Source organism: Dromaius novaehollandiae, chromosome 11 (assembly GCF_036370855.1).
Source record: "Dromaius novaehollandiae isolate bDroNov1 chromosome 11, bDroNov1.hap1, whole genome shotgun sequence".
NCBI lineage: Eukaryota > Metazoa > Chordata > Aves > Casuariiformes > Dromaiidae > Dromaius > Dromaius novaehollandiae.
Window position 1 is genome coordinate 23,764,131 of NC_088108.1, and position 23,802 is coordinate 23,787,932.

General features: G+C 53.0%; 3 protein-coding genes and 1 pseudogene across 10 annotated transcripts in view; 1 reads left to right on the forward strand and 3 right to left on the reverse strand.

Annotated features, from left to right (window-relative positions):
* Window positions 1-9,231, reverse strand: part of TEX11 (testis expressed 11) — a 40,961-nt gene extending 31,730 nt beyond the window's left edge. For 4 of the 7 annotated variants that reach the window (XR_010391089.1, XM_064518386.1, XM_064518384.1 and 1 more), the window contains exons 1-9: window positions 9,124-9,231; window positions 8,932-9,044; window positions 6,806-6,890; window positions 5,888-5,932; window positions 5,510-5,589; window positions 4,946-5,026; window positions 4,745-4,864; window positions 3,190-3,270; window positions 1,776-1,861 (exon numbers count right to left, since the gene is read on the reverse strand). Coding sequence is in view for 6 of the 7 variants with exons in the window: in XM_064518386.1 (XP_064374456.1) it covers window positions 1,776-1,861; window positions 3,190-3,270; window positions 4,745-4,864; window positions 4,946-5,026; window positions 5,510-5,589; window positions 5,888-5,932; window positions 6,806-6,890; window positions 8,932-9,044; window positions 9,124-9,151 (719 nt within the window). In the remaining variant the exon portion in view is untranslated. The other 3 variants (XM_064518383.1, XM_064518385.1, XM_064518387.1) reach the window with 3 other exon arrangements.
* Window positions 9,232-9,307: 76 nt separating this feature from the next.
* Window positions 9,308-12,280, forward strand: LOC112989714 (nuclear cap-binding protein subunit 2). Its single transcript, XM_064518388.1, has 4 exons — window positions 9,308-9,509; window positions 9,698-9,879; window positions 10,708-10,846; window positions 11,519-12,280. The coding sequence occupies exons 1-4, from the start codon at window positions 9,423-9,425 to the stop codon at window positions 11,615-11,617; spliced, it is 507 nt and encodes a 168-aa protein (XP_064374458.1). The 5' UTR covers window positions 9,308-9,422; the 3' UTR covers window positions 11,618-12,280.
* Window positions 12,281-14,649: 2,369 nt separating this feature from the next.
* On the reverse strand, window positions 14,650-15,744 carry LOC112989715 (serine protease 23-like; annotated as a pseudogene).
* Window positions 15,745-16,870: 1,126 nt separating this feature from the next.
* Window positions 16,871-22,412, reverse strand: SLC7A3 (solute carrier family 7 member 3). Of its 2 annotated transcripts, XM_064518390.1 has the most exons (13): window positions 22,192-22,412; window positions 21,326-21,657; window positions 20,497-20,905; window positions 20,055-20,213; window positions 19,765-19,945; window positions 19,569-19,681; window positions 18,971-19,193; window positions 18,727-18,866; window positions 18,536-18,638; window positions 18,238-18,452; window positions 17,967-18,133; window positions 17,650-17,758; window positions 16,871-17,517 (listed from the first exon to the last, which is right to left on the reverse strand). In XM_064518390.1, the coding sequence occupies exons 3-13, from the start codon at window positions 20,864-20,866 to the stop codon at window positions 17,384-17,386; spliced, it is 1,914 nt and encodes a 637-aa protein (XP_064374460.1). In that variant the 5' UTR covers window positions 20,867-20,905; window positions 21,326-21,657; window positions 22,192-22,412; the 3' UTR covers window positions 16,871-17,383. The 2 variants fall into 2 exon arrangements, with proteins under 2 accessions (XP_064374460.1, XP_064374459.1); XM_064518389.1 differs by lacking the exon at window positions 21,326-21,657.
* Between the last annotated feature and the right edge of the window lie 1,390 nt (window positions 22,413-23,802).

A 23,802-nucleotide genomic window follows, 5' to 3' on the forward strand; every position in this document is an offset into this window, starting at 1 on the left:
ACTTCACAGGCGATTAGAAACCACCTAAACCACACAACCTAATCTTGGTGCTCACATTTATTGGGGAACACAAGATTGTGCTTTCTTTCTAAATCCTCATATCAAAAACTGTGCTCAATCACTTTCTTCAACCTGTTGCATCACCTTCTGTAACATCTTCTATTCAACCATTTCAGTAGGCTTTATCAGTTTTAACTAACTAGGTTTTCTCACTTGCCATACAATACAGTCATATACAAAAGCTATATATGACCTGCTCCCTATATCACAGCAAGTCAGTAGCAGAGCCATAAACAGAACCTGGGAGTCATGATTCCCCATTTTTTTTCTAAAAGTTAAATGACGGCACAGAAGATCACTCAAGAGAAAACAAAAATTCAACAAAATCAGCTTGGATTTCAAACTTTGCAAATAAAAAACCATTAAAAAGAAAAAAACAGAATGACTGGGTGTTTTTTTTCCTGATCTAATACATTGTCAGTACAAGGAAATCTTAACCCACTAGATGGAGCTAAATCTCTTTCTCCAGAAAAATATTTGCACTTTGCAAAGGTTAATTTCTTCCTCAAATTTTGTCATGACTATGTCAGGACTCAGTATTTCTTTTTTCACAAGAACAAAATAAAAAGAATAATTTCCAAAGCACCAGTTATAGTTAATTCTAAGCATTTCTACAAATCCTCTTTGATACCATATGTGACCATGAATATTCTCAATCAGACGTGAAGTCATTTGATTTCTCAGCTAATCTAAGTATTTAAAACAAAAAGAACAAGAAGAAATAAAAACAAACTTTGTGAGCTGAGTTATGGCCTTGGCATGAGGATATTCTTCCTGATAGCCTAAATTTTTTATTCCTTAATAATACCATGTCACTCATTTGGATCCTACCCAACCATCCATGATGATGAGGTTTACTCGATATGTCCACACATATCTGTAAATAATTAGTACATTGTCACTTTGCCAAATTAGACAGATTTTACTCATTTCACCTTTTCTGGTAAGAAAATCCCTTCAGCACATTAATTACTTTTGCTGCGATTTTCTGAAGTGTCTTTAATTAGTCAGTCGACATCGAAAAATCAAAAAAAAAATCTATAAAGATCACTTCAGAGGTTCACTCTGGGAAGACAATAAATACATTTGCCAGCTTGTGCAGCTGCTTGAACTGCTGCTGTAACCTAGGAAAATGGATAAGAGCACTGCAGCACAGAGTGTCTTTAGTCAGCCAAGGACTTGCTCTCAGTGAAGCACCTCCTTTTTGAGAAATTCAAATCCTGTTTAAAACACATCTATTTAAAACTGGCCAGGAGGATACCTCTACTTTTTTCTAAAGCTTTCAAATCCTAAAACTTTCAAATCCCTTCACTACTGTATTATGAATGGCACAAGAGCTGAGAACAGCCCCTTCATAGAAGAAATCTCTTTGGAAGAAGAAGTGACAAGGTGAAAAGGAGGAGTAGTAAGTGGTGAGGAGGAACCATGGATATGATTTCCGCATGAAAAGAAAGCTTTCATTCTAATGACATGAAAACCTATATGAAGAACAGTCCTAAGTGTCAAGCAACAGACTAAGGCAGATCCAAAAGAATGTGTCTGTAAACTAAAGAAATGTCACCAAGGTAAGTATATGCTTAGCCAACTTAGTTCAGTTAAAAGCTTGTATTCTCATATTTACATTTTTCAATAAACCTCAATATTCCCTCGCCTTCCGCTTCCTTCACATGTTTTCACATCTCAAAAGCCAGATTTTGTTTGTCTTTTCACATTACCTGAGCCAAAAGGAGCTCTGTTCATACTTCTTCCATTCATAGGTTTCCACTCCAAAGTTATAACAGAGGATTGATAGGTAACAGGTCTGCAATAAAGAGAGTCCTTCTTCTACAACGATCTTGCAGAAACTTCTTTACATCTACGGTACTCCAGTCTCAGGTTCTTTAAAATGCTTTTTACTTTAAAGATATATCCACTATTATCTATCACATTTGACCTTATACAAGAGGAAACTGAACATAACGAAAATGGAATCACATTGTTCTGCAGAAAAGTGAAGCAACATTAACCAGTCTCTCCAGGACACATACAACAGTGGAACTGTACAAACACATGATGTAGACTAATTCCTCAAGAAATCAGACTGAAAGCACTAGAACTGTAAAAAGTAAATAATGAAAATTAAAGAATAAGAGGAAAAACTGGAGAGACTAAAAAATTAACTGGAGACTAAAATTTAATTTTTAAAAGAAAAATCGCCCAAAGTCCTGAGTCTCACATAAATGCTGTAAAACTAGTTTTACTTTTACATAGTTAAATGAAGAGGACTCCACCTCTTCCACAGCAGGCTTTTTCCCAGCATGTCTTCACTGGATTAAAAAATGATCGTCTGCACTACAAAATTCAGGAGAAAAAGGGTTCTGAATGCTTGGTTATTCAGAGCACTGCTGCCTTCTGCTTCATCGGTCAGCCCCACTACAGTGTCTGTTCATAACAACTTGTCTTTCCATTCAAATGATTTGCAACTGTCATAAGCTGTCCAAAGAGGAGACTGAAAAGTTATTTTAAATGCTAATTGACTGCTAATATTTTATATCCATTTACATCCATAAAGGCTGCTTCTCGCAAGGGACTAAGGTTAGAATTTCAACCCCCCAGGCAAAAATGAGACAGGTAGTACAATATTTTGTCTCAAACAAATTTATTTCTGATCTCGTTGTAGTCCAGAGACAAAAGCACAGACTCACTATGCATGAACAATAAAATAATCGCTCTCAGATGTGAAATCCTTATTTTTCATAAGTTCAGTTGTGAATGGTTTCTTCCTAGAAGAGAGTTTACTGCATTGAGAGGGCTGCACGTAAAGTGTTTAACATAACACTGCAGGCATACTGTGGCATAGCTCATTCATACCCAGTGAGAAAAAGAAATATGCCAAATGAAATGCTGGGACTTTTTCTATTTTGAGTCATAAACTGTGAGCAATGGGAAAAAGTGAACTTCGAAGAAAAATACCTACTGTTTTCATGCAATATTTTTAGTACAAAAACAGCAAAAAAACCACAGAAAAGATATACAAAGAGTTCTCAAAATGTTTTTCAGAAATTTCTATAACACGTGGCTTTTCAACATACAAAGAGGAAAGCAGATTTTCAAACTCTGGAATTATACAGAAAGGATGATTTCACTAACCTCTTTTGGCAACCTCATCAACATATCTTCACAGCGCTGCACACACATCACTGCTTTTTGAAAATCCCCTTGAGCAACTGCCTAAGAAAGCAGAACATGCCAATAAACTGTTAGTGAACAATCTGTCTTAAAAATTCATTAATATACTGATTCTCTACAAAAAGGGGCTTAGGCAGTAAGCTTTTTTCCACATTTAATAAAGCCAGGTTTGGTATTAAAAATCTGTTCTTACAGTCCTGCAGTAATTCCGTATATTTCTATATATTGCCAGATGATAAAGACGTCCAGAAAAACACTGCAGTCCTTATGCAGAATGTATGAAATGGCAAGACACATGGGACCACTTCATTCAAATATTAAGATGCTGTAACAGTTAAACAAACCTTACAACACCTCTCCAACAATTTAGGATCCTCTCTTGTCTCCATGATCAATTAGATGCTAAGTTAAAATTCTGGTCACTGCTTTGGTCTGCTTTGGGAAGCTCTTGAGAATTTTGGGGATAATACTCCTTTTCTGGATATGGAGATCAGAACTATTTTGACTCGTGAATTATTAGTCAGGCACCAAAAATCATGATCACACCTGGCAAAAACATAGAACTTTCCAATTATATCCTTTGAATTATTTTAATTTGTATTATTGATCCTCTAGAATACTTTCATCATATTTTCAAACTTTCCTCTTACTGAGCTAGGCTCCTTTTTTTGATAACGATCATGAAGATTCTTACTTCTTTGCATGATACCAGAGACTGAGACTTCAAGGAAAACATCAAATGTCATGGAACTCACTATTTCCAGATCTTATGATTTTATACCAATTCTCCCACTGTTTAAAGCTTTTATATGTGAAGACCAGCATGTATGAGTTCATGGAGGAGAGGGTATCCATGTTTAGAAGGATGTCCATCTCATGGCATGCAACACTTTCGTGTTACTGTTTGTGAGTTTGCAGAGTCAAGAAAATTGTTTTAAGTTATAGAAGACTTTGCACGCGTGGCTTATAATACCCACTCGTTAGATATTAACCTCAACTACCTACAGTCATGATGAATGCTGCATTCATGTACTTTTCAGTCAGCCTGTCCACAAATACCAGCAAAGTATGATGAGTGCTCTGAAATGACCAATCTTGCTGTGTATATGTTACCCTACTGCAGATATGGAGACCCAGGCTCTAAATCAATCTTATCTATCCCTCTTTCTTCAGTCGAGCACAGGCCACCTTTGGAACTGACACATTTATGATTCAGAAAGGCAGCTGTTTGTTTGTTTTATAAACACCTGTGTTAGCCAAATCACAGAGCAACAAATCTGAACTAGAAGATATAAACAATACAGCAGAAGTGACTGAGAAAAATTAGGCAAATTAAAAATTATTAAATTATTGCAACACAGAATGCAAACATCAGATCTGAGATCTTACATCTAAGCTCAGGAAATACATCCTTCAGCAAGTCTTCAATGCCAAGCATTCATACGTCTAATAATTGGGCCAGAGTTCCCCTCTACACTCCTAGTGACTTATAAAGAAAGCTGAGAAGAACACATACTGATTCAGCCTGATAAGAGAGTACTTTGAAGAGGTCCTTCTCCACATCAGCTTTGTGCACATGAATATCTGCCTCATCATTACTCCTCTTAAGCAACTTTGCATACAGTTTTTCTATACTCTGGAAAACAAAAGACTAAGTATCACTCATGGAACTTACAAACAGGTGTGTTTATAAAATGAAAACTAGAAAATAACTTACCCTCATGGCAATCTCTAGAAATCCATCTGCAACTTCAGCTTTCCCTATATCTATCCATCCTTTCCCAGTTTTCACAGACATCTGAAGGAGAAAATGGTATGTGCTTTGTGAAAATTTAGTAACTTTCAAAAAGGGCAGTGTTAGATCTCATCTTGTTGAGGCACAAATTAATGCAGGAGAGGGCTATTTCAGCCCTCCAGCTTGTGACACATGCCCCTCACATTTGAACCAAGGCCTGAGCATTCAGACGCAGCATAAGACTTGCAATATCCTACAAGATAGATAACACTATATGATACTGAAATAGATGAATTCGATGCTCTTGTAATATTTTATTGCACCATATTACAAAGACGTGCTGCAAAATATACTGTTGGCAAATTCATAACTGCACTGGCTCAGCAGAGTATCCCTGTGATAGTATGGGCCCACCTTCAGCATGGATATCCCTCTGAATTATAGACATATTTCACTCACTTTCCTAAACAAATCCAAGAGGTTTTGAAGATTTCCTTTGGTGATCCACTGTACTTCCCTTGCTCACCTGACATAAGTTACTCTTACCAAAATTTGTCTTCGAATAGTTCCTTCTGGAGGATCACTGCCTTCACATAGGCACACCAGCCTACAAGCAACAAATCTCACTGCAAGAGAACAGTGCATACATTCGTAAGCTCCCTTTACTCTGTAGTTGTTTTTTCTTAAGAAAGTCAAGCCCTACCTTATCTGAAAGACTGTTTGCTGCTTAGAAATTCTAAATCACAAAAGATAAAAAATTTGAAAGCTTCAGCAATCAAAGCAGTCAGTGAATTTTAGCCAAGCTGCTTAAACTGCTTTTTAGGCATCACAGGGGGGAAAAAAAAAGATATTCTCTTCAAAATTCCTAATAAACACTTGAGAGAGAGTTTAAGTTGAAGACATGGTATTCAAAAACTTAATTACATTGCAGGTGCTGACAGTAACACATCTTGAGAGCCTCAAAATACCCTGCAGCAAAATAGGGAAATCAAGATTAATAATTTTACATTTTCAAAGTAAAAAGCAAAAATATTTTCAGGCCTTCATTATACATCAGCGATAGAAAAGGCACCATTTAATGTATTCAAAATAGCCTCTCCCTGGCCCTTCAGCTGTGATATAAAATCTGAGAACATTACGCTCTACAACAATTATTACTTATTTTGTGTAAACTTACCCTTTTCCCTTTACCTAACATCATTTTTTCCGTGCAAATTATACATAATTTCAACAACAATCCCTCAAGACAAAAATGTAGGCCAGATATTATAATCCTGCAGATCTACATAAAGAACAGGATGAGGAAAAAGATCAAAAGCTCCCTTCCGCTTTCCCCCAAGCATTCTCCTGGTTCTAGGCAAAGCCATCAGCCGTGTGCTGGGCTAAAGCAGGGTAGGAAAAAAAGGATTTAAAGTTTTTCTGTATGTAATCATTGATGAGATTGTTTCTTTACAGTAACTGTCTTACTTTACATCAATTAAGTGACTTACAGTCTAAAATTTACATCAATGTCATTTCCATAAAATTTCAGATTAAAAATAGCATTGGAAGGCAAATTACAGCTTCCTTTGGTCACAGCATGTTTTTATTGATGCTTTGGCACAAAAATGGGGAGTGATAAGAATTCCTACACTGATTCTGTGTCATGAGATCATTATTACACCAGGATGATCCTTCCTGAGCTGTTTATATAAGCCCATCCGTACAATTTTCTCTGTCTACATCTTATCTGCAAAGATCCAAACAAATCTACAGCATTATATATGCATCTGTCAGCAGAGTTTTTCCTTTTCACGCTACAGCAAATGAAAACGTTTAGGAAGATACAGAACACATACATACATTTAGCTCTTTGCTCATCACTGATGACAGAAGCTGTGTGTTTGGTCACAGCCCAATTCCACAGGTTTATTGCAGTCTCCTCGACCTGAGAGGGAGAATTCCATTAGATTTAATTTTCTCCTCGCTTTGGATCACATTGAAATGTACTACTGGAAAAAGAACCATCTTTCATGTATATCATGTTAATGACCCATGCGCATGTTCATGTAACTTCCCTTCACAGTGGACTCAAAGGTGTGAGATTACTGTGAAACTATTACATGATCCGACTGTCTCCACAGAGAGATCTGGGACAGTAACCTAAAAACAGGTTTGCCGAATAGGCCACATGGGCTTTCTTGACCTAAAAGTATGGAACATTCTTTTCAACGGATCAGTCATTTCAGAAAACTTACAAGCAGTTGGCAGGAATCACATATTCTTTTCATAAGCATATTTCATAAGATACACTTTTTAGTCTTAGAAAGGACTATTTCATATGTAAATATTTGAGAGCATTTCTACGATGAAGCAAGGTAAGAAAGAAGATGATTGTAAATCAAAGGCAGATGTGACCTGAAACTAAAAAGAACTAATCAATCCTAAGACAGTTAGCAGTACCTACATACATGTCACGTCATCCATCAGTGCCTTCAGCTCTAATTTGAAATTGTGCACAAGGAATTCTGCAAGTGAAGTGGTGGACTTCAGAAACATCCCGAATCCTTTGTTTGGTTTCATTAAAATATGTTCCTAAACAAATTCCACTTATCCGACATGTCATTCAAATGTTCTAACATATGTTTCTGCCTAATCCTTTTCCAAACTTATCACAATATGACCTGACTTGCCCTATCCATCTGGAATGAAGTGTTCTCACAAACACACATACAAAAATTGTGCAATAGTATATCGCTGTCCAAGACAGAGCTGATTCAGTGCCAGCTTTCAGAATACAGTATGTACACTTTAAACAGATGTTGACAAATTAGAAGGGATCAAAAATGAGCTGTAAGAATTGTATCAAGTTTGCAAACATTGATAGTACCTCTTTTGCCTATCAAAAAGAAAATTAAGTAGTTTAGTTATGGTAAATACCTACATAGGGAAAATTCTGATACTAGCAAAGAACAAAGGCTAGTGACTAGATATTAATGTTAAAAAGATGATGGAGTCTTACATGAAGGCAGTAAGCTCCTCGAACAAGCCCAAATCAGTTTTTTCCATCACTTCATATCATAAAATCCAAATCAAACATAAAAATATGATCTTGCTTAACGAGGAACTTTGGGCTTCATACAAGAATCACACGGAAATTTTATGGCTCCTTTTACTGAAGAGAACAAACTGCAAAAGAATGATTTCTCCTTTCTTAATCATTTAGTCCAACAGGAAGAACCGAAGGATACTAGTGTTATGCCAATGTATTTCTTTGCAGACAGCACAGAAAATATTTTCTGTTGTGACACTTGCCAGCCTACCTTGCTCCTTGTCACAAATTTAGGACTTCCTGTCATATAGGATAATCACAATGAAATTTCCCTTCAACATACAATTTTAGAGCACCAGGCTGGGCAAAACCTCAGCTGCTCTTGTTTTTATTCCAGATTCATACATTCCTCACCATAACTCTTTCGGACAAAGTTTCCATCAAAGTAGAACTTTCTCTTAAAGTAGAAGTTTACTACTTTATTCGTAAGTACTCCTGCACAAGGACTACATAGAAGGGGAAAAAAAATCTAAAATTCAAAGCGTTATAAAAGTGAATTAATCACTGTTCAAATGTAAGAAAATAAAATAAACACCTGAAATGTTAGGTATTGATTTTACCAAGCAAGTAACATGACACACTTGAGTTTTTCTCCCTCAGGTGCCTGCTAACGGCACGGGAAGCCGCAAGCAGGAGGGGATGGAGCAGTTTTGACCCGTAACGATGTTACAGACGCCTAAGACGGGGTTTTATTAAAGACGACGCGCCGGCACCGCCGGAAGATGGAAACGCGCTGACATGACATCACGGCGGGGCCGGCGGCGCCCCGCAGCAGGCCGCACGCCTCCCCCGCGGGACAACCCGCCCTCCTCCAGGTGACGCCATCGGCGGAGCCGGGGACTTTCCGTCCCGCCGTGAGGCGGCGGCGCGGCGCTACCTCGGCCGCGCTGCCCTCCCCCGCCGCGACGCTGCCCGCCGCCTCGAAGAGCTCCTCGGTGGCGGCGGCGATGCGCGACGGCGCCTCCTCCCGCAGCAGCTCGCGGACCAGCCCTGCAAGACAGGCGGAGAGGCGGGCGTGGGGCCGCGGGCCGCAGCCGGGCCGAACCGGGCCCCCCGCCGCGGCCGCTACCTGCCACGGCGCGCGCCGCCGCCGCCATCTCCGCCCGCCCCCGCTGAGGCGGCGCCGCCGCACATGCGCGCTGCCCCCCTCACGCTGCTGCTGTCGCCGCCGCTGCCGCAGCGCGGAGCCCAGCGCCCCAGCGATTGGCTGCCCGGCGCGGCCGCCCCGCCTCCCCGCTCCGAGTGACAGGCGCCGGGGCCAATGAGGCAGCGCGCGGCGGCCGGCCCGCCCGCCCGCCTGCCGCCCGGTGGGCGCCGCGCCGGTTCTGGAAGGATCCCGGGAGCAGGGCCCTGCCGGGCGCGGGCGAGATGTCGGGGCTGCTGCACACCACGCTGAGCGGGCTCAACAGCGACTCCTACTGCGAGATCAGCCAGTACCGCGACCAGCACTTCCGGGTGCGGCACCGGAGAGCGCGCGCGCGGCGGGGCCTGAGGCGCGGGGGGGGAGGGGCGGCGGGGCCTGAGGCGCGGAGCGGGGGGGGGCACCGGGCCTGAGGGGCGGCGGGTGGCGCAGCACGGGTGTGCGGCGGCGCCCCCCGGGGCAGGGGTGGCTCACGGCGCCGTGTGCCGGGCTCTGCCCTCAGGGCAGCAGGCAGCTGCAGGAGAAGTCCCTGAAGATTTCCTCCACGCTGTACGTGGGCAACCTGTCCTTCTACACCACCGAGGAGCAGATCCAGGAGCTCTTCTCCAAGTGCGGGGACGTCAAGAGGATCGTCATGGGGCTGGACAAGATCAAGAAAACTCCCTGCGGCTTCTGCTTCGTAGAGTATCCTTCCTGGTCCCCTGCGGCCGCCGGCCGGCTCCTGGGTGCTACCCCGAGTCCCTCGCCGGCTAGCAAGCTTAGCGGCACTGCTGTGGGAAACTTGGAAGGGAGCAAAACTCAGCTTCTCCCTGTCAAGCACATTTCTTCCATCCTCTGTGCTTTTTCTCCCTTCCATCCTCATTCAGAGACAGGTCTTACTGCAGCACTGTAAGTGAAAAGTGCTGTCACTTCCATATTTTTTGGAAGTGGCAGAGAGCACCTTTAATTCATTAATTTCTTTAGCAGATTTTAGGGCCCAAGAAGAAATCACCAGTCTGACCTCTTGTGTGGCCAAAGTTAAGCACACATGTTCATCTTCTCACCTTAACTTCACACCTGAATGAACTAGTAGAATAATCCATGGCGCTATTCCCAAGCACAGAGTACAGGCTTGTGCAAGTTGTACTGTGAGCTGTCTCTGCAGAGTTCTCCTGTGAGGCCTGCTGATCTTGTTCACATTCAGTCAAGTTTCATGTAATATAAAAAGGTATTTTACAGATTTCTTGCCTGTAGCAAAGCTTTTTTGTTTCATCTGCTTCTGAAATAAGTGATCCAAAGCTACTTCTTGTCTGTGCAGGTACTAACATTAAAGTGCAGCATCTTAGGAAGGAGTCGAAGCTGTTTTCAACTTACATTTATATGAATGCAGTTTCTGATCCCATAGAAGAGTGCAGTGTTTTCGGCTGGAAGGCAGGATTCCTCTGTTTCTCAAATACAGTAGTTCTCTCTTTTCTTTTTTTTTCCTGCAGCCAACAAAACAGCATGTTTAGATTTCCTTACAGTATGTTTCAGATACTACACAAGAGCAGATGCTGAACATGCAATGCGATTTATCAATGGCACTCGACTAGATGACCGCATCATTCGAACTGACTGGGATGCAGGATTTAAGGAAGGGCGACAGTATGGGAGAGGAAAGACTGGAGGACAGGTAAAGAGATTGCTAGTTCAGTCCTTGAGTCTAGTTTTCTTAAAATTGGGTGCTGCTTTGCCAGTTTTGTCTTAATCAAGATAAAGTGCAGACTATTAAGACCAAATAAGGAATTTTAGCCACTCCCAGGTTGTTTTGGTAACTGAGCTGCCCTGGTGTTTAGAGCACGAAGTAGAGCTTAAGGCAGTTTCTGGCTGGGACTCCAGTCTTTCTGGCTATGCAAACAGAATTGGCCTTATTCCTGAGCTAGTACTCTTAAAGTGATACAGAATTTGAAAGGGGGGGGCAGTATAGCTGCCAGGCCAATCTCATAACCCAGCAGCATGCCCAAGCGAGAAGGTGAGGTTCCTCTGCAGACTTCCTGGAGGGTGAGGTGGGGGGTAAGTGTTTCTGATGATTCAGAAAGCCGACTGCAAAGTTTAATTAGAATATTTTTGGATCTTCTTTGTTTCTCGTTTAAAAAGACCTTAGCCATCTGTTACAGCCTTGTTTGTCATTCTCACTACCACCAGCAACTTTTTGGTGGATCCTTTAAAGAGATTTCAAACAAGTCAAGGTGCTTGTAACCCAAATTTCAGTTCCCCACCAATGGAGCAGGGAAGGGATGATGATTCTGAAATCTATCTGGAGATAGTACAGGGTACTAACGTGTGTGTTATTGCTGTGCCCCAGGTGCGAGATGAGTACCGGACAGACTACGATGTGGGAAGAGGCGGCTTTGGCAAGATCATTCAGATGCAGAAGGCAAATCATCAGCCCGCAATCTATTAATTGCCTCGTGGGTGCTAGCTCGTAGAGGGCGCAGTCCTTCCAGAGCTAGCCCTGTTCTTGCATTTTGGATTGGGGTAGGGAGTGAGATACAAGTTCCAGCAAAAGGTGACTCTCCTTAGACTGTGGATATACATGTGTTCATTCCCCCTTCCTTCTGGGCTAGAGAGGATGTTCTGTGCTGATACAGGGCAACAAGGGAAGAAACGGACAGCTCTGCAGGACTCTGGGCAAGAAGAAATGCAGCACGTCACACTGACCTTGTGCCACGGCACACTCTTCACGTTGCAGCTAAGCAGGTGGCTTCCTCCAGGCTGTTGCCGCAGCCGTGGTCGCTCTCAAATGGAACTTCTGGGACGTTTACCCACATCAAAGCCCTCCGGGTGCCCGGGCACCTTCCAGAGATGCACCAGAGTTTCAGATCTCCAATTTACAATCTCCGTCTGCTCAAAAAACAGTATTGCTGTTTAGATGAGAGAAGGTTGACAAGGTCTTACTGTCCGCTTGGAGGTGCTTGTCTGCACATCTAGCCCTTGGCTCGGTCAGGCCTGCCGAGCCTTTCTCTTTGTGATGACCCCAGTGCTGCCTGGCTTTTCAGATCCTCACTGTTCGGCGTGATTTTGTTAAAATTTGTTTCAATTTTTTAAATAAACAGTGAGTCCTGTACTTGCTGCAGTTTGTGCATCAAAAAGTTAGCTGTATGACAGAAGCTGGGGAGCGTGCCCTGTTGGCATTTTAAAGTTGCGAACAGAAAAACACTAAAAAGGAACACAAATGAGTCTTGCTGTCTTTCTCTTGGCCTCCCTTTTGGTACTGGCTTTTCTTTCACTTCCATTATGCTTTGCAATAGCTGCTGGCTGAAATCAGAAGGAAGTTCCTCATAAAAAGTATACAGCTGCTCTAAATAAGGCAAGTCCTTATGTTTCACACCAGGAGATTCTAGGAAGTCTTTCTCTATCCTCTGTGTAGTTAGTTCTTGAATCCAAGAAATGTAGAAAGCAATACAAAGGCCCAGTGTGCACGTAAGAGATGAAGAAACCCAAAACTCCCTTACCCTGTGTTTATAGCAAGCTTTCGTCCCCTTTTGTGAGAGGCATAAAGAGCACAGCTGACCTCTTACTCGTGCCTAGGGTCTGAACAGGGACCACAGAGGAACTGAAAACCCTTCCTGATCTGCCCCCGAGCACCTCTCAGGTCAGGCAATTCCATTGCACAAGTGAAACTCCAACTGTAAATTGGTTTTGTGTCATGCAAATAGTGGCAGCTGCTCCCAGCCCAATAACCTATAATCACAATTTCTCTTGCATTATCTTACCCAAGATAATGCAGTCTGTCCTGTTGCACACCCATATATAGACCAGGCATACAATTTAAATTACTTCCACACTCAAGTTACCCTGGAGTCTTGACATTGACAACTGGAGCAAGGGGTGGAGGGATTGCATTTAATTTTTTGAAATGTCTCCTACCTGCTTGTTTATGCAAGTCAGGTTGCTGCATCTGTACAGTTGTCACAGGTTTTGAAGGAGCTGCATGTTAAGCCTTCAGCAGATCTAAGAAATGACACAAGCTGACAAACCTGTGGTACAGACTGTCCCTGCGATGCAGCAAGAAGGAGCAGGAAGTTGACTTAAGAGGGAAAAACATAAGCAGTCATCCGTCCAGCCTGGCAAAGCAGCACCAGCGTGAGGTGCTTTGTGAAGGACATGAGTTACAGAGAATAAAACTTCGGCAAACATAGCAAGGAAGAGGGAAAATGTGAGGAAGACGGGGAGGGATATCTGCCATTAGACTGTTGGATTAGCAGAAGAGTCCCTAGAGTAAGGGTACACAAGTCAAGCCTTCAGCTTGCTCCTGGAAGAGCCTGGCATGGCCTGTTGGACATCTCAGTCCTACGTACGTGGCAGAACATGCAGAAGTCTGTTCAGTCTGAATGGCTGCCTGGACTGTTTTATTATTGGAGAAGGCATCAGCGTGCTGCTGTCTCTGTAAAAGCTAACTAAGATTTCAGCTTTACACAGAGGTCTCCCTGTTCCACTCTCTTCAGTTTGGGGAAAGGGTATCTCCTTCAGCAAGTCCCAAACCAGGGCTGGCGAGCTATGCACCATTCCCTTTCATACATGACCTTTGCAGAGAGATATTTGTGTTACCTTTTATTCAAATACGTACATTAACCTGAAAGGATCCATCTCAAATACTACAGCTGCGTTAAATGCCAAAGTCCCTTCCCGCTAGAATACAATCCCAAACAACCAGAACTTGATGAGAAAGTTTACAAGCTGGTGGGAGCTCCCAGGTCTGGGCCTGTGCTGCAGGTACCCACAGCCCACCACCCCGTATCAGTCAGAAGAGGTGTCCTTGCCCCAGGCATGATCAGGCAGCAGTGACTGCCTGCATCCTGGAGCAACCCCTCCCGCCCTGGCCAGGCGCCTTGCTGTGGCACAGTCTGTGCCCGCTGGACTCGGGCTCCAGGGCGGCCTTTCAGGCACCTTTCATCAGCACACAAAGGTCCTGGTAGAAGAGAAAACCCTTTGTCCTCAAAGCAGAGGCAGTGCCAAGCTGGGCAACGCAGCCAACAAACCTGGAGTCCTGATGAGACCCAAGAGGAATCCAGAGCAGCTTAGCAGCAAGCATGTGGCTGCCTCCCCAAGTCGTTAGCAGCAACGGGCTGCAAGCAGAGGCCACTCTTCCTGGCTGGCAGCCAAGCTCTTTTTGCAAGGAACCCTGATGCTGAGCTCACACTAGCACCACCAAGGAGGCTTAAACCCTTCATCCTTTCCAGGGGATGAGGACTTTGTCTCTAGTGGGTCTTTCTCCTCTGTATCCCTTTTGATCTGCAGACCACGTTCCTCCATGCTAGAAAGCAGAATAAAGTTTAGCAGTGTAGAAGTTTGCCGGGAAATGGTGCTGGCATCCTCTCCCTCCTCCTCACTCACCGGTCGCACCCTGCTCCTCCTCACAGCCCTCAGCCACGCTTGTTCGGGCACACCACTCTCGCAAAGCTTTTCTGCCCTGAGGAGGGGCAGAGGAAGGCTCTAGTTCTCATTCATTCTGACAGTTTTATAGTCCCCTTTGATCCAGTAACAAATCTGAGCAAACTTTAAAGCAGTCTGGTGAACAGCAACGTTATAGTCATGCTGCTCCCCAGCCACTGGTGTCCTGAGAAGACCCCAATCACCTTCCTCTCCCACCTGTGGTGTACAGGGTCCCACACTTTGCCATGTATCCCAGAGCCAGATGCAGCAGGGCTGGCATCGCAGTGCTGGTAGATGAGGTGGGTCTCTCACCTTCCACCCCACAAAAGCAGTACGCCAGCTCACCTGGCCGGTCACTGTCAAAGCCCAAGAAATGAGTCCTCTTCCCAGCCATCTCCTCCACTGCTGGAGCCACCACTAGCTTCATGTGCAAGTGCTAGTGTGGCCCGTGCACCTCCAAAAGGGTATAGCCATAGGCCATGCTGACCAAATCAGGGCCCTGATCCAGCCCTTGGGCACCTGCAGGTGCTGCACACATGCCCAGTGCACCACCAGCCTCTCCATCCCATTGCCAGCACTGCACCAGCAAACCCACCCTGACCTCCTTGGCCCCCCTCACAAGCTCTTTGCCATCATGAATGCAGCAGCAAGGATACACCACTCAGACACAAGCACCCCTGGGGAGATCACGATGGTAACAGAGAAGCACAAGCTCCATCACAGCATGTCATCAGCTCAGGAACAGGCTGCACCAAGAACCACAGCTTGGCGGGCTGCACCATGGGCTGAGGAGCAGGAGCGGGAGTCAGGTCACCAGCTGCAGCACCACAAAGAAAAGGAAGCAGGAGCACAGCACCCACCTGGCAGCAGGTCCTCCCACCAGACCTGCAGAGGCAGGGCAAGGAGACAATTAAGCCTGCCCGATTAGCAAGCCGGCCACCTGCTACAGCTTGGGGCTGGCGGGATTATCGGATGCAGGTGGCCTCACGCCAGCTACCGAGCAGCTCGCGCTTAAGCCACTGCCACGGAAAGCAGGAGGGTCAGGACCTGCCCGAGCCGGGTGGCTCTCGGGAGATGGTAATCCGAGGCAGCGCCGGCTTTGATCTCCTGGCCGGTGAGGCCCTGCAGCAGAAGCCAGCGCTGCTGCAGGAGCATCACGAGCCGCTGAGTCTCCTCCTGCACGCCAGCAGCTCCGTCTGCCCCCAGGCAGATTCCCCGGATTCCAGGGCCCGGGATGAGCACTCCCAGCCTGAGCCAAGCTCTGGGTCGCTGCTTTTTGCTGCATTTTCTGGAATGGGAAAATCCCCCTTCCGGGCTCGTGCGGGAGGGGAAGGCCCACCCCGCCGTCCCTGATGCCTGGCAGCCGAGGTCGCTTCGCCCCAACACCGACTGAGGCACCTCGTGGGTGCCTGGCACGGCAGCGGTTAACGCCGCGGGAGCGGCTGACTTCTCCCTGGCGCCCACGACATGCTCGGGCTCCGGCGCCTCGTTATTCCCCTCCCCATCCGATGTGCTGAGTTGTACAAAAAAGTTAATAGGGGCCCGTGGAAGGCAGAGCTGCTGCCCCGCAGCTGGTGTGGAGGATGCCGCGCCAGCCTAGCAGCCCCGCGGCACGGACACATCTGCAGCCAGCCACGCTCGGGGGTGTCCGGGGCTCCCCCCGGGGGTCCCCCATGGGGGGCATCTACCCGCACCGTGCCAGTGCCACTCCGTTTGCGGGCTGCTCTCTCCTTGCACCGGGGCGGCGGTGGCCTCGGCGCATGGATGTGGGCACGTGTGCAGCCAGGCACACTTGCACGCTCACGCATGCACGCGGTTGCACGCACACGCAAGGACACGGGCTGCTCACGAGCGTGCACGGGGCACGGGCATGCACGGACGGACGCACGGCCACGCGCACGGCCAAGCCGAGCCGATGGCGCGGGGGCCTCGCCGCTGCCCGCGCCGTGACCCAGCTCGTCTGCCAGGAAACAGGGAGAGATGCCAAATTCAGGCAAGATCCATCTGCCCTAAATTAGTTTATTGTGCAAAATAATCTGTCAGAGCTGATTTAGACCAGACCAGAACCTGGGAAATCATCTCCTCGCATGGACGCGGCCCAGCTCCCGGCCACGCTTCCTCTGCAGCCGCTGCCGGAGCCTCCAGCAGCTCCTTCCCAGGCGCGAGCTGCCGGGAGCGCCCGGGGCGGCGGGATGCACCGGGCACCGGCAGCGCCTCCCCCCGCGCCCCGCCACGCGTGGGCACGAGAACAAGCTGCAGCAGGAGCAACGGAGCCGAGCACTTAAAAAACCACTTAGTTTAATAGGTTAAAAAAAAAAGTCGACATTAAAACACCAATTATACAAAGGCGTACGAGTTTGGACACCAACACAGCGGCGCTGCTGCCGTTCCCGCGGGCGCCAGAGCGAGACGTTCACGCAGGGCGCGGGGCAGCGCGGGGGCCGAACCCGGGGAGCGGCTGGGCTCTGCCGCGCTCCAGGCACCGGCCCGGCGCTCGGGAAACGCACGGCGGCCACCACAGCCACGGGGACAGAGGGAATAAATACAGCTGCGCTATCGCGGGGGGGCCAAGCAGCGGCGGCGGGATTGCAGAGACCGGCGCGGTGCCGCTCGTCCGCGGCGGGGACCACCCGGCCCGGGGACCCGTCTCCGCAACCGCCGCTCCGCGGGGAGAAGGGCAGCGCCGAGCAGGCTCCGCTGTCGGGGCTGCCAGCACGTGTCCCCCCCCGTGCTCAGCGGCCGCATCCTGGGGCAGAAACGCTGGCAGAGGTCCACAGGGTCCGGTGCAACCGGCTCAGACCGCAGCAGCCTCGGGGCTCGGGTCCAGTCCGGGACGGCGTGGAGGTTTATCCACCGCGGCACCGGGTTGCCTGGCGTTTTTCTCTTCCGCGCTGTTCCGAATCCCGTAGCTGAAGTAAATTATGAAACCTGCAAGACAGTTTCCGCAATGCGAGGGACCGCAGCGGGCTGGCGGCCGCTCCAGCGCCGGAGCCGGCCAGGAGGACACGGCTGATGGGCTCAGGAGCTGACGGGCACCGCGCTGCGCCGCAGGCCACCTACCCACGGCCATCCAGATGGCGAAGCGCGCCCAGGTGCCGGCGCTCAGCTGCACCATGAGCAGGACGTTAACGAAGATGCTGAAGAGCGGCAGGAGCGGGAGGAAAGGGACCTGCAAGGGTCGAGAGGCGCCGCGTCAGCTGTGCCACGTCGGCTGGGATCCCGCCATGCCACAGCCCAGCGGGCGTGGAGAGCTCGCTCCCGGGACCGCACCTCGGAGAGCAGCGTCCCCGGACGTTCCAGGAGGAAAGTCTCAGAGGACCAGCAACATCTCAGGGGCCAGGGAATGAGGAGCCCGCGTGCCTGGAGGCCACACTCACCTTGAAATTCAGGCGTGCGTTGCTCTGCGGCTGCCTCCAGACGATGACGGTGGGGATGAGCAGGGCGACGACGAGCAGCACCAGGGCCACGACCCAGCCCGCGCTGCCGGCCTTCAGCTCGTTCACCTTGAGCGTCAGGACCACGCAGATGACGGTGACCAGCGCGGCTGCAAGAGAGGCGGCGGTCACGGCGCGTTGCAAGGCACTGGGCACCTCCAGAAGGGGCCTTCTCCAACAGCCCCCGGGCCCGGCACCGCTCCCGCACGCTCACCGATGACCGAGACACACACGTAGACGACGCGGCCCGAGAGCGCCGTAGGGGTGTCCGAGGGCGGGTTGAAGAGCATCGCCAGGGACAGCTTCTCTTCCCGCTTGTCTCCCGCCGTGGCGGTGATGGACGGGTTCATGACCACCCTCTCCTCCTCGCTCCCGTTCAGCTCCAGCATCTCCACGGCCTTCGGCGAGTTCAGCTGCCCGGCCTGGTACCTGAGCAGAACCGGGCGACGCGTTCAGCTCGGCGCTGGCCGCCCCCGGCCGCAGCGGAGCCCCCGGCGCGCGGGGACACTCACCGGAGAATGAGCACGCACACGGCCACCAGCGAGTAGGCCAGCAGCGTGCCGATGGACATGAGGTCCACCAGGTCCTTCAGGTCAAACAGGAAGGCCATCACCGCTGCAACGAGCACACGCGGCGTGAGCACGGACCCCCTACGGCCGGCGGGGCCGGGAGCCCCGCGCCGGGCGGCCGAGGGGAGCCTTACCGGCCAGCAGCCCCGAGGCGACGGTGGCGAACAGCGGCGTCTTCGTGCGGCTGTTGATCCTGGCGAGGGACTTGAAGAGCAGCCCGTCCTCGGCCATGGCGTAGATCACGCGGGGCATGGGGAACATGGAGCCCAGCAAGCTGCGGCGCGGAGGAGAGGGCTCAGCGGGCGCCCGGGCGGCAGAGCCCGTGCGGGCCACCACCACCGCCACCGCCACCGCCACCGCCGCCGCGGCCGGCCCTACCTGGTGGAGAGGGCGCAGAGCGAGCCGACGGCGACGGCGTAGCGCGCCGGCTCCCAGCCCACCGCCTTGAAGGCCTCGGGCAGCGGGCTCTCCTTGTTGAGGAGGAAGTAGGGCACCATGAGGGTGAGCGCCGCCGAGACGCCGAAGTAGGCCACGAAGCAGATGAGGAGGGACACGATGATGCCGATGGGGATGGAGCGCTGCGGGTTCCTGGCCTCCTCCCCTGCGCGGAGACAAGCGGCGCCGTCGGCTCGCAGCCCCGCGGGGCCTCTGCACCCGCGGAGGCTGGTTAAGCGCAGCTGTCCCGTCCCCGGGCAGCGCGGGGCGGAGGAGCAGGATCGAGCCCAGCCCCTGCCCGCGGGAGGCACGGACACGGGATCTGCTGAGCAGATTCCTGGGGGACTGGGAGGAAAGCAAGGGCTCCCGCGCTGCAGAAGGGAAACGTTGCTCGAGGCCGGGAAATAACCGTGGGGCGGCAGCAGATCCCCAGAGCCGCCGCGTCCTCATGCCAGAGCACCGCGGCAAAACCTCCCCGGAGCCGCCGGAGCAGCCCGTTCCCACGGCAGGCAGCGAGCTGGCCCTGCTCCCGCGGCCTCACCCGTGGTGGCGATGCAGTCGAACCCCACGAAGGCGTAAAAGCACGTGGCAGCGCCCGTCAGGATCCCTTCCAGTCCGAAGGGGATGAACCCGCCCGAGCCGAAGGCCTCTTTTCTGGAAGGGAGAGACCGCGGTCACCGCCGCCGCGGGACACCTCCGGGACAGGGCACCCGGTCCAGCACGGCGGCTCTCCTCACCTGCTGTCCTCCGGCACGTCCAGGTGCGAGAGGTTCACGTAGTCCTCCTCCGTGAGCTGCCAGTTCCTGATGTGTCCCTTCACGAAGCCGGCGATGATGACGAAGCCCAGCACCACCAGGTTGACCGCCGTGAAGATCTTGTTCACCAGGGCGGACTCGCTGACGCCGAAAGCCAGCAGCACTGGGGGCGGAGGGCGTGAGCAGGGCAGCGCTGGCCGCGCGGCCTCCCCGCAGCCTCCCCACGGCCTCCCCACGTTCCCCACGGCCTCCCCGCGTTCCCACCTACCCACCTGTGAGCAGCCCGATGAGGATCAGGGCGAAGAAGTCGGGGCGCTCGGCCAGCACCCCGGGCAGGTGCACCGTGGTCTTGTTCATGAAGAAGGTGGAGATGTGGTTGCCGATGATGTTGTCGAAGGCCGCGCTCCACGCACGGGCCACGCTGGCCGTGCCTGGCAAACGGCAAAGCTGCGCATCAGCCCGGAGCCCTGGTGAGACGCCGTCCCACGTGGCCACCCCCAGCCCAGCACCAACCTGCCGGTCCCAAGAGCAACCCCCCCGCCACGCTGAGCCCCTGCAGCACTGAGCACTGCCCCCCGGCACAGCCCCTGGGCACGTGCCTCTGCCACCACCGTGCCACTCGCCAGGACGCCACGGGCACGTGCCACCAACGCCCGGCCCAGCTGTGCCTGCACGGTCCTGGGCCACCCCAGCAGCTCCGGCAGCGCCGTGTACCTATCACGTAGGAGAGGATGAGGTTCCAGCCGGTGGTGAAAGCCCAGATCTCGCCCACGGTGACGTAGCTGTAGAGGTAGGCAGAGCCCGTCTTGGGGACGCGGGCCCCAAACTCGGCGTAGCAGAGCCCGGCCAGCACCGAGGACAGCGCGGCCACCAGGAAGCAGAGGACGATGGAGGGGCCAGCCATCTCCTTGGCCACCTCCCCTGCCAGCACGTAGACGCCGGCCCCCAGCGTGCTGCCCACGCCCAGAGCGATGAGGTCCAGCGTGGAGAGGCAGCGAGCGAAACGCGTCTCCTCGGAGCTCAGATCCACCACCCGCCGGCGGATCAGCTTCTTCCCGACGCTGGTCATTTTTCCCCCAAACATCTTGTCCTCTTGCGGGTGGTGCTCAGCTGTTCAAAACCCCTAGAAGAGAAGGGACCATGAGAGCATGAAATTCGGCATCCTGTGCCGACCTCGGGCCACGGGCAGCAGGACCCAAGGACCGGGACGCGAGCGGTGACACCACTGCCAGCCCGGACGAGCAGGAGCAGCTCCCGGCTGCCCCATCGGCACCGAGCCAGGGCCACCCCGGCAGGGCAGAGCTGCTCGGCTTGCTCCGTCCCACCTGGGGGCCACATGGTCCCCACCCACCCGGGTCTCGCCGCAGTCCCCGGTGCCGGGAGAGTGAGCAGGGGACCGACATGGCAATGCCATCATGGGAAACGGGCTGGTTGCACAAGCGCTGTGTGGTCCACACCCTCGGGCCCCCGGGCACGTCCCAGCACTGTCTCCGAGCAACTCCTGCTCCCTTGGCAGCCCGGCGATCCCGGTGCCCAAACTCGCCTGCTGGCACATCCCGGCAGCCCGGCGCGTGGGCGGGCAGAGGCGATGGCAGGCAGACAAGCGTTCCCGCAGCTGCCGGCGAAGCTTCGGCAGCGGGCTGAGTCACCGGGACACGGCAAGTCCTCCTTCGCTCCCAGCATCCATGCTGCGCCCAGCACGGGCACGCGTGGCCGGATAGGCAGCGGCGGCAGCTGTGCAGGCCGGCGGGCTCCCGGGAGCACCGTTCGCAATCCCAGCCGGTGATGCTGGAGCATCTCGGCATGAGCCCGGCCCGGCGCTGCTGCCTCCTGGCACGCTCTTCCTGGCGGCTATTCCCGCGTTTCCCTCGGCATCTGGGAAACGGGACATGTTCCAGCCATGTGCCCGCAGCAGCGCTGACAACCTGTCGCGCTGTACGTGTCACCAATAACCTGTCGTGTTGTACGTGTCACCAATAACCTGTCGTGTTGTACGTGTCAGCGTGAAAACGCGCCAGCAGGAACTCACTCACGATCCCGAGCGGGGGGGGCTGCCGGGGTGGCTTTGGTGGCCCCCAGCCCGGCTGCTTCCCCGGGGCCAGCGAACCTGCTCGCTCCCGAGGAACCTCCGCCCGACCCGGCCTGCTCCACCGGGAGCCCCCCCGGCTCCGGGCAGGCTTTTGGCGAGGTTTCCAGAAAACAACAAGTGTCGCCGCACCGGAGCCGCCCGGCCCGGGGCCGCCGCCGGGAGCCAGGAGCCGCGCGGCACCTCCGGGAGCCGCCGCGGAGCAGCGCGGAGCCCCGGCGGCCGCGGCCGGAGCGCGGCGCGGAGCCCCGGGCGGCCACGTGCGGCTGATGCAAGCGCGGCACCGGTTGCGCCACCCGCCAGCGGCGCCCGCCGCCACTTACCGGCGCCTCGGTGCGGTGCGGTGCGGTGCGGTGCGGCTCGGTCCGCTCGGCCCGGTCCGGTCCGGTCCGCTCGGGTCGGGTCGGGTCCCGCTCGGCTCCGCTCACCCCGGGAATGCCGCTGCCGCCGCCGCGGGGGTAGGAGGGTGGTGCGGCTCCGCCCGCCGGATGCCGGATCGCGCCGCCCCGGGCCGAGCCCCGGAAACCGGCCCCGGCGCTCGCCCCCCGCGCCCGCCCCGCCCCGGGCCGCCCCCGGCCCCGGCGGCCCCGCGCCCGCCCGGCCCCGGGCACCGCAGCGGGGGGGGGGGGGGGGGGGGCGAGCGCGTCCCGGTGCCGGTGCCGTCCAGCCGCGCAGGGCGGCTCCGGGCTCCCCGCATCTGTACCGGGCTGCCCAGTTCCACTGCTGCTGCCTGCAGCCACCGCTCTTTTTTTTTTTAAGTCAATATATATATATACACACAGATATTATTTTTTTAAGTCATATATTGCTTCTCTTTGCGATGCCCCGTGCCACCGGGTGGGCCCAGCATCCGAGGCCGGAGCGAAGGGGAGATGCAGAGCGCGGGCGCACCGGCAGCATCCGCGCGGCTGGCGGGACGGAGACGCTCCGCGAGCAACAGGCAGCTGCGGGCGCCGCGAGCGCCGGTCCCCGGAGCCCGTTGAGCGGCACAGCGGGGCGGCCACGGGGTCCCCATGCGGAGCCGGCGCCGAGGAGCAGCCACGCGTGGGCGGACGGGGGGCCCCACAGGCCGCGAACCGGGGGCGGCGGAAAGGGCGTGCGGCGGCCTGCGAAAGCCGGTGACGCAGGCGCTCGCCTGGCGAAGGAACCGTGCGGTGCCGTGCGCTCAGCCGGGAAGGAAGCGAGCGGGAGAGGAAGCGGGAGAAATCCCCCGTCCCGTCCCCGGCCGCTCACACCTTCCCTGCGGCGGGATGACACCGCGGCCCGCCCGTTCCAAGAAACCCTCTTGCTACATGTTGCCCTCGCTGGGGCTCAGGCCAGCAGCGGGGGCCGGGGGGGGCACAGGGCCGGCACCGCAGAGGGCCCGCGCGGGAGCACGGGGCGGATGCGGCTCTGGGCCAGAGGCCAGGCCAGGTGCCCCCAGGAGCGGAGCTGACCGGGCCCTGGGAGCCCCAGAAGCCAGAGCACCCGCACACCAGCAGCAGTGGGGTGCTGGCGTGCCGGGGGGCTGGTTTCCCCCCAGCCTGGCCCCGCAGGCAGCCGAAGAGGATGTGGAGAAGCAGCGTTTTGGCAGGCAGCAGAGGCCCGCGGCCTCCCCGCTGCACAGGCGTGGAGGACGTGCACCTTTCAGCAGAGCCCCTTGCAAAAAACCCAGCTGGAGAGAAGTCTGCAGCACTCCCCGCGCGCAGGAGAGGAACATAACTTGCATTTCCAGCCCCCCTGACCCCCCCCTCGAGCAGGGCACGGAGCTGCTCCGGCCCGGAACGTCACCTGCTCCGGGGTGCCGGGTTGCTGGAGCACCTCCGAGCCCAGGCGCTGTCGGGACAAGGTGCTGCTGTGCTCGCCAGCTCCCAGGGGCCCCGGGCCGGCTCCGCACAGCCGCTGCCAGCGGGGCTCGCGGCCCCCGGGCTCTGCGCTGCGCGGTGCTGCCCTTC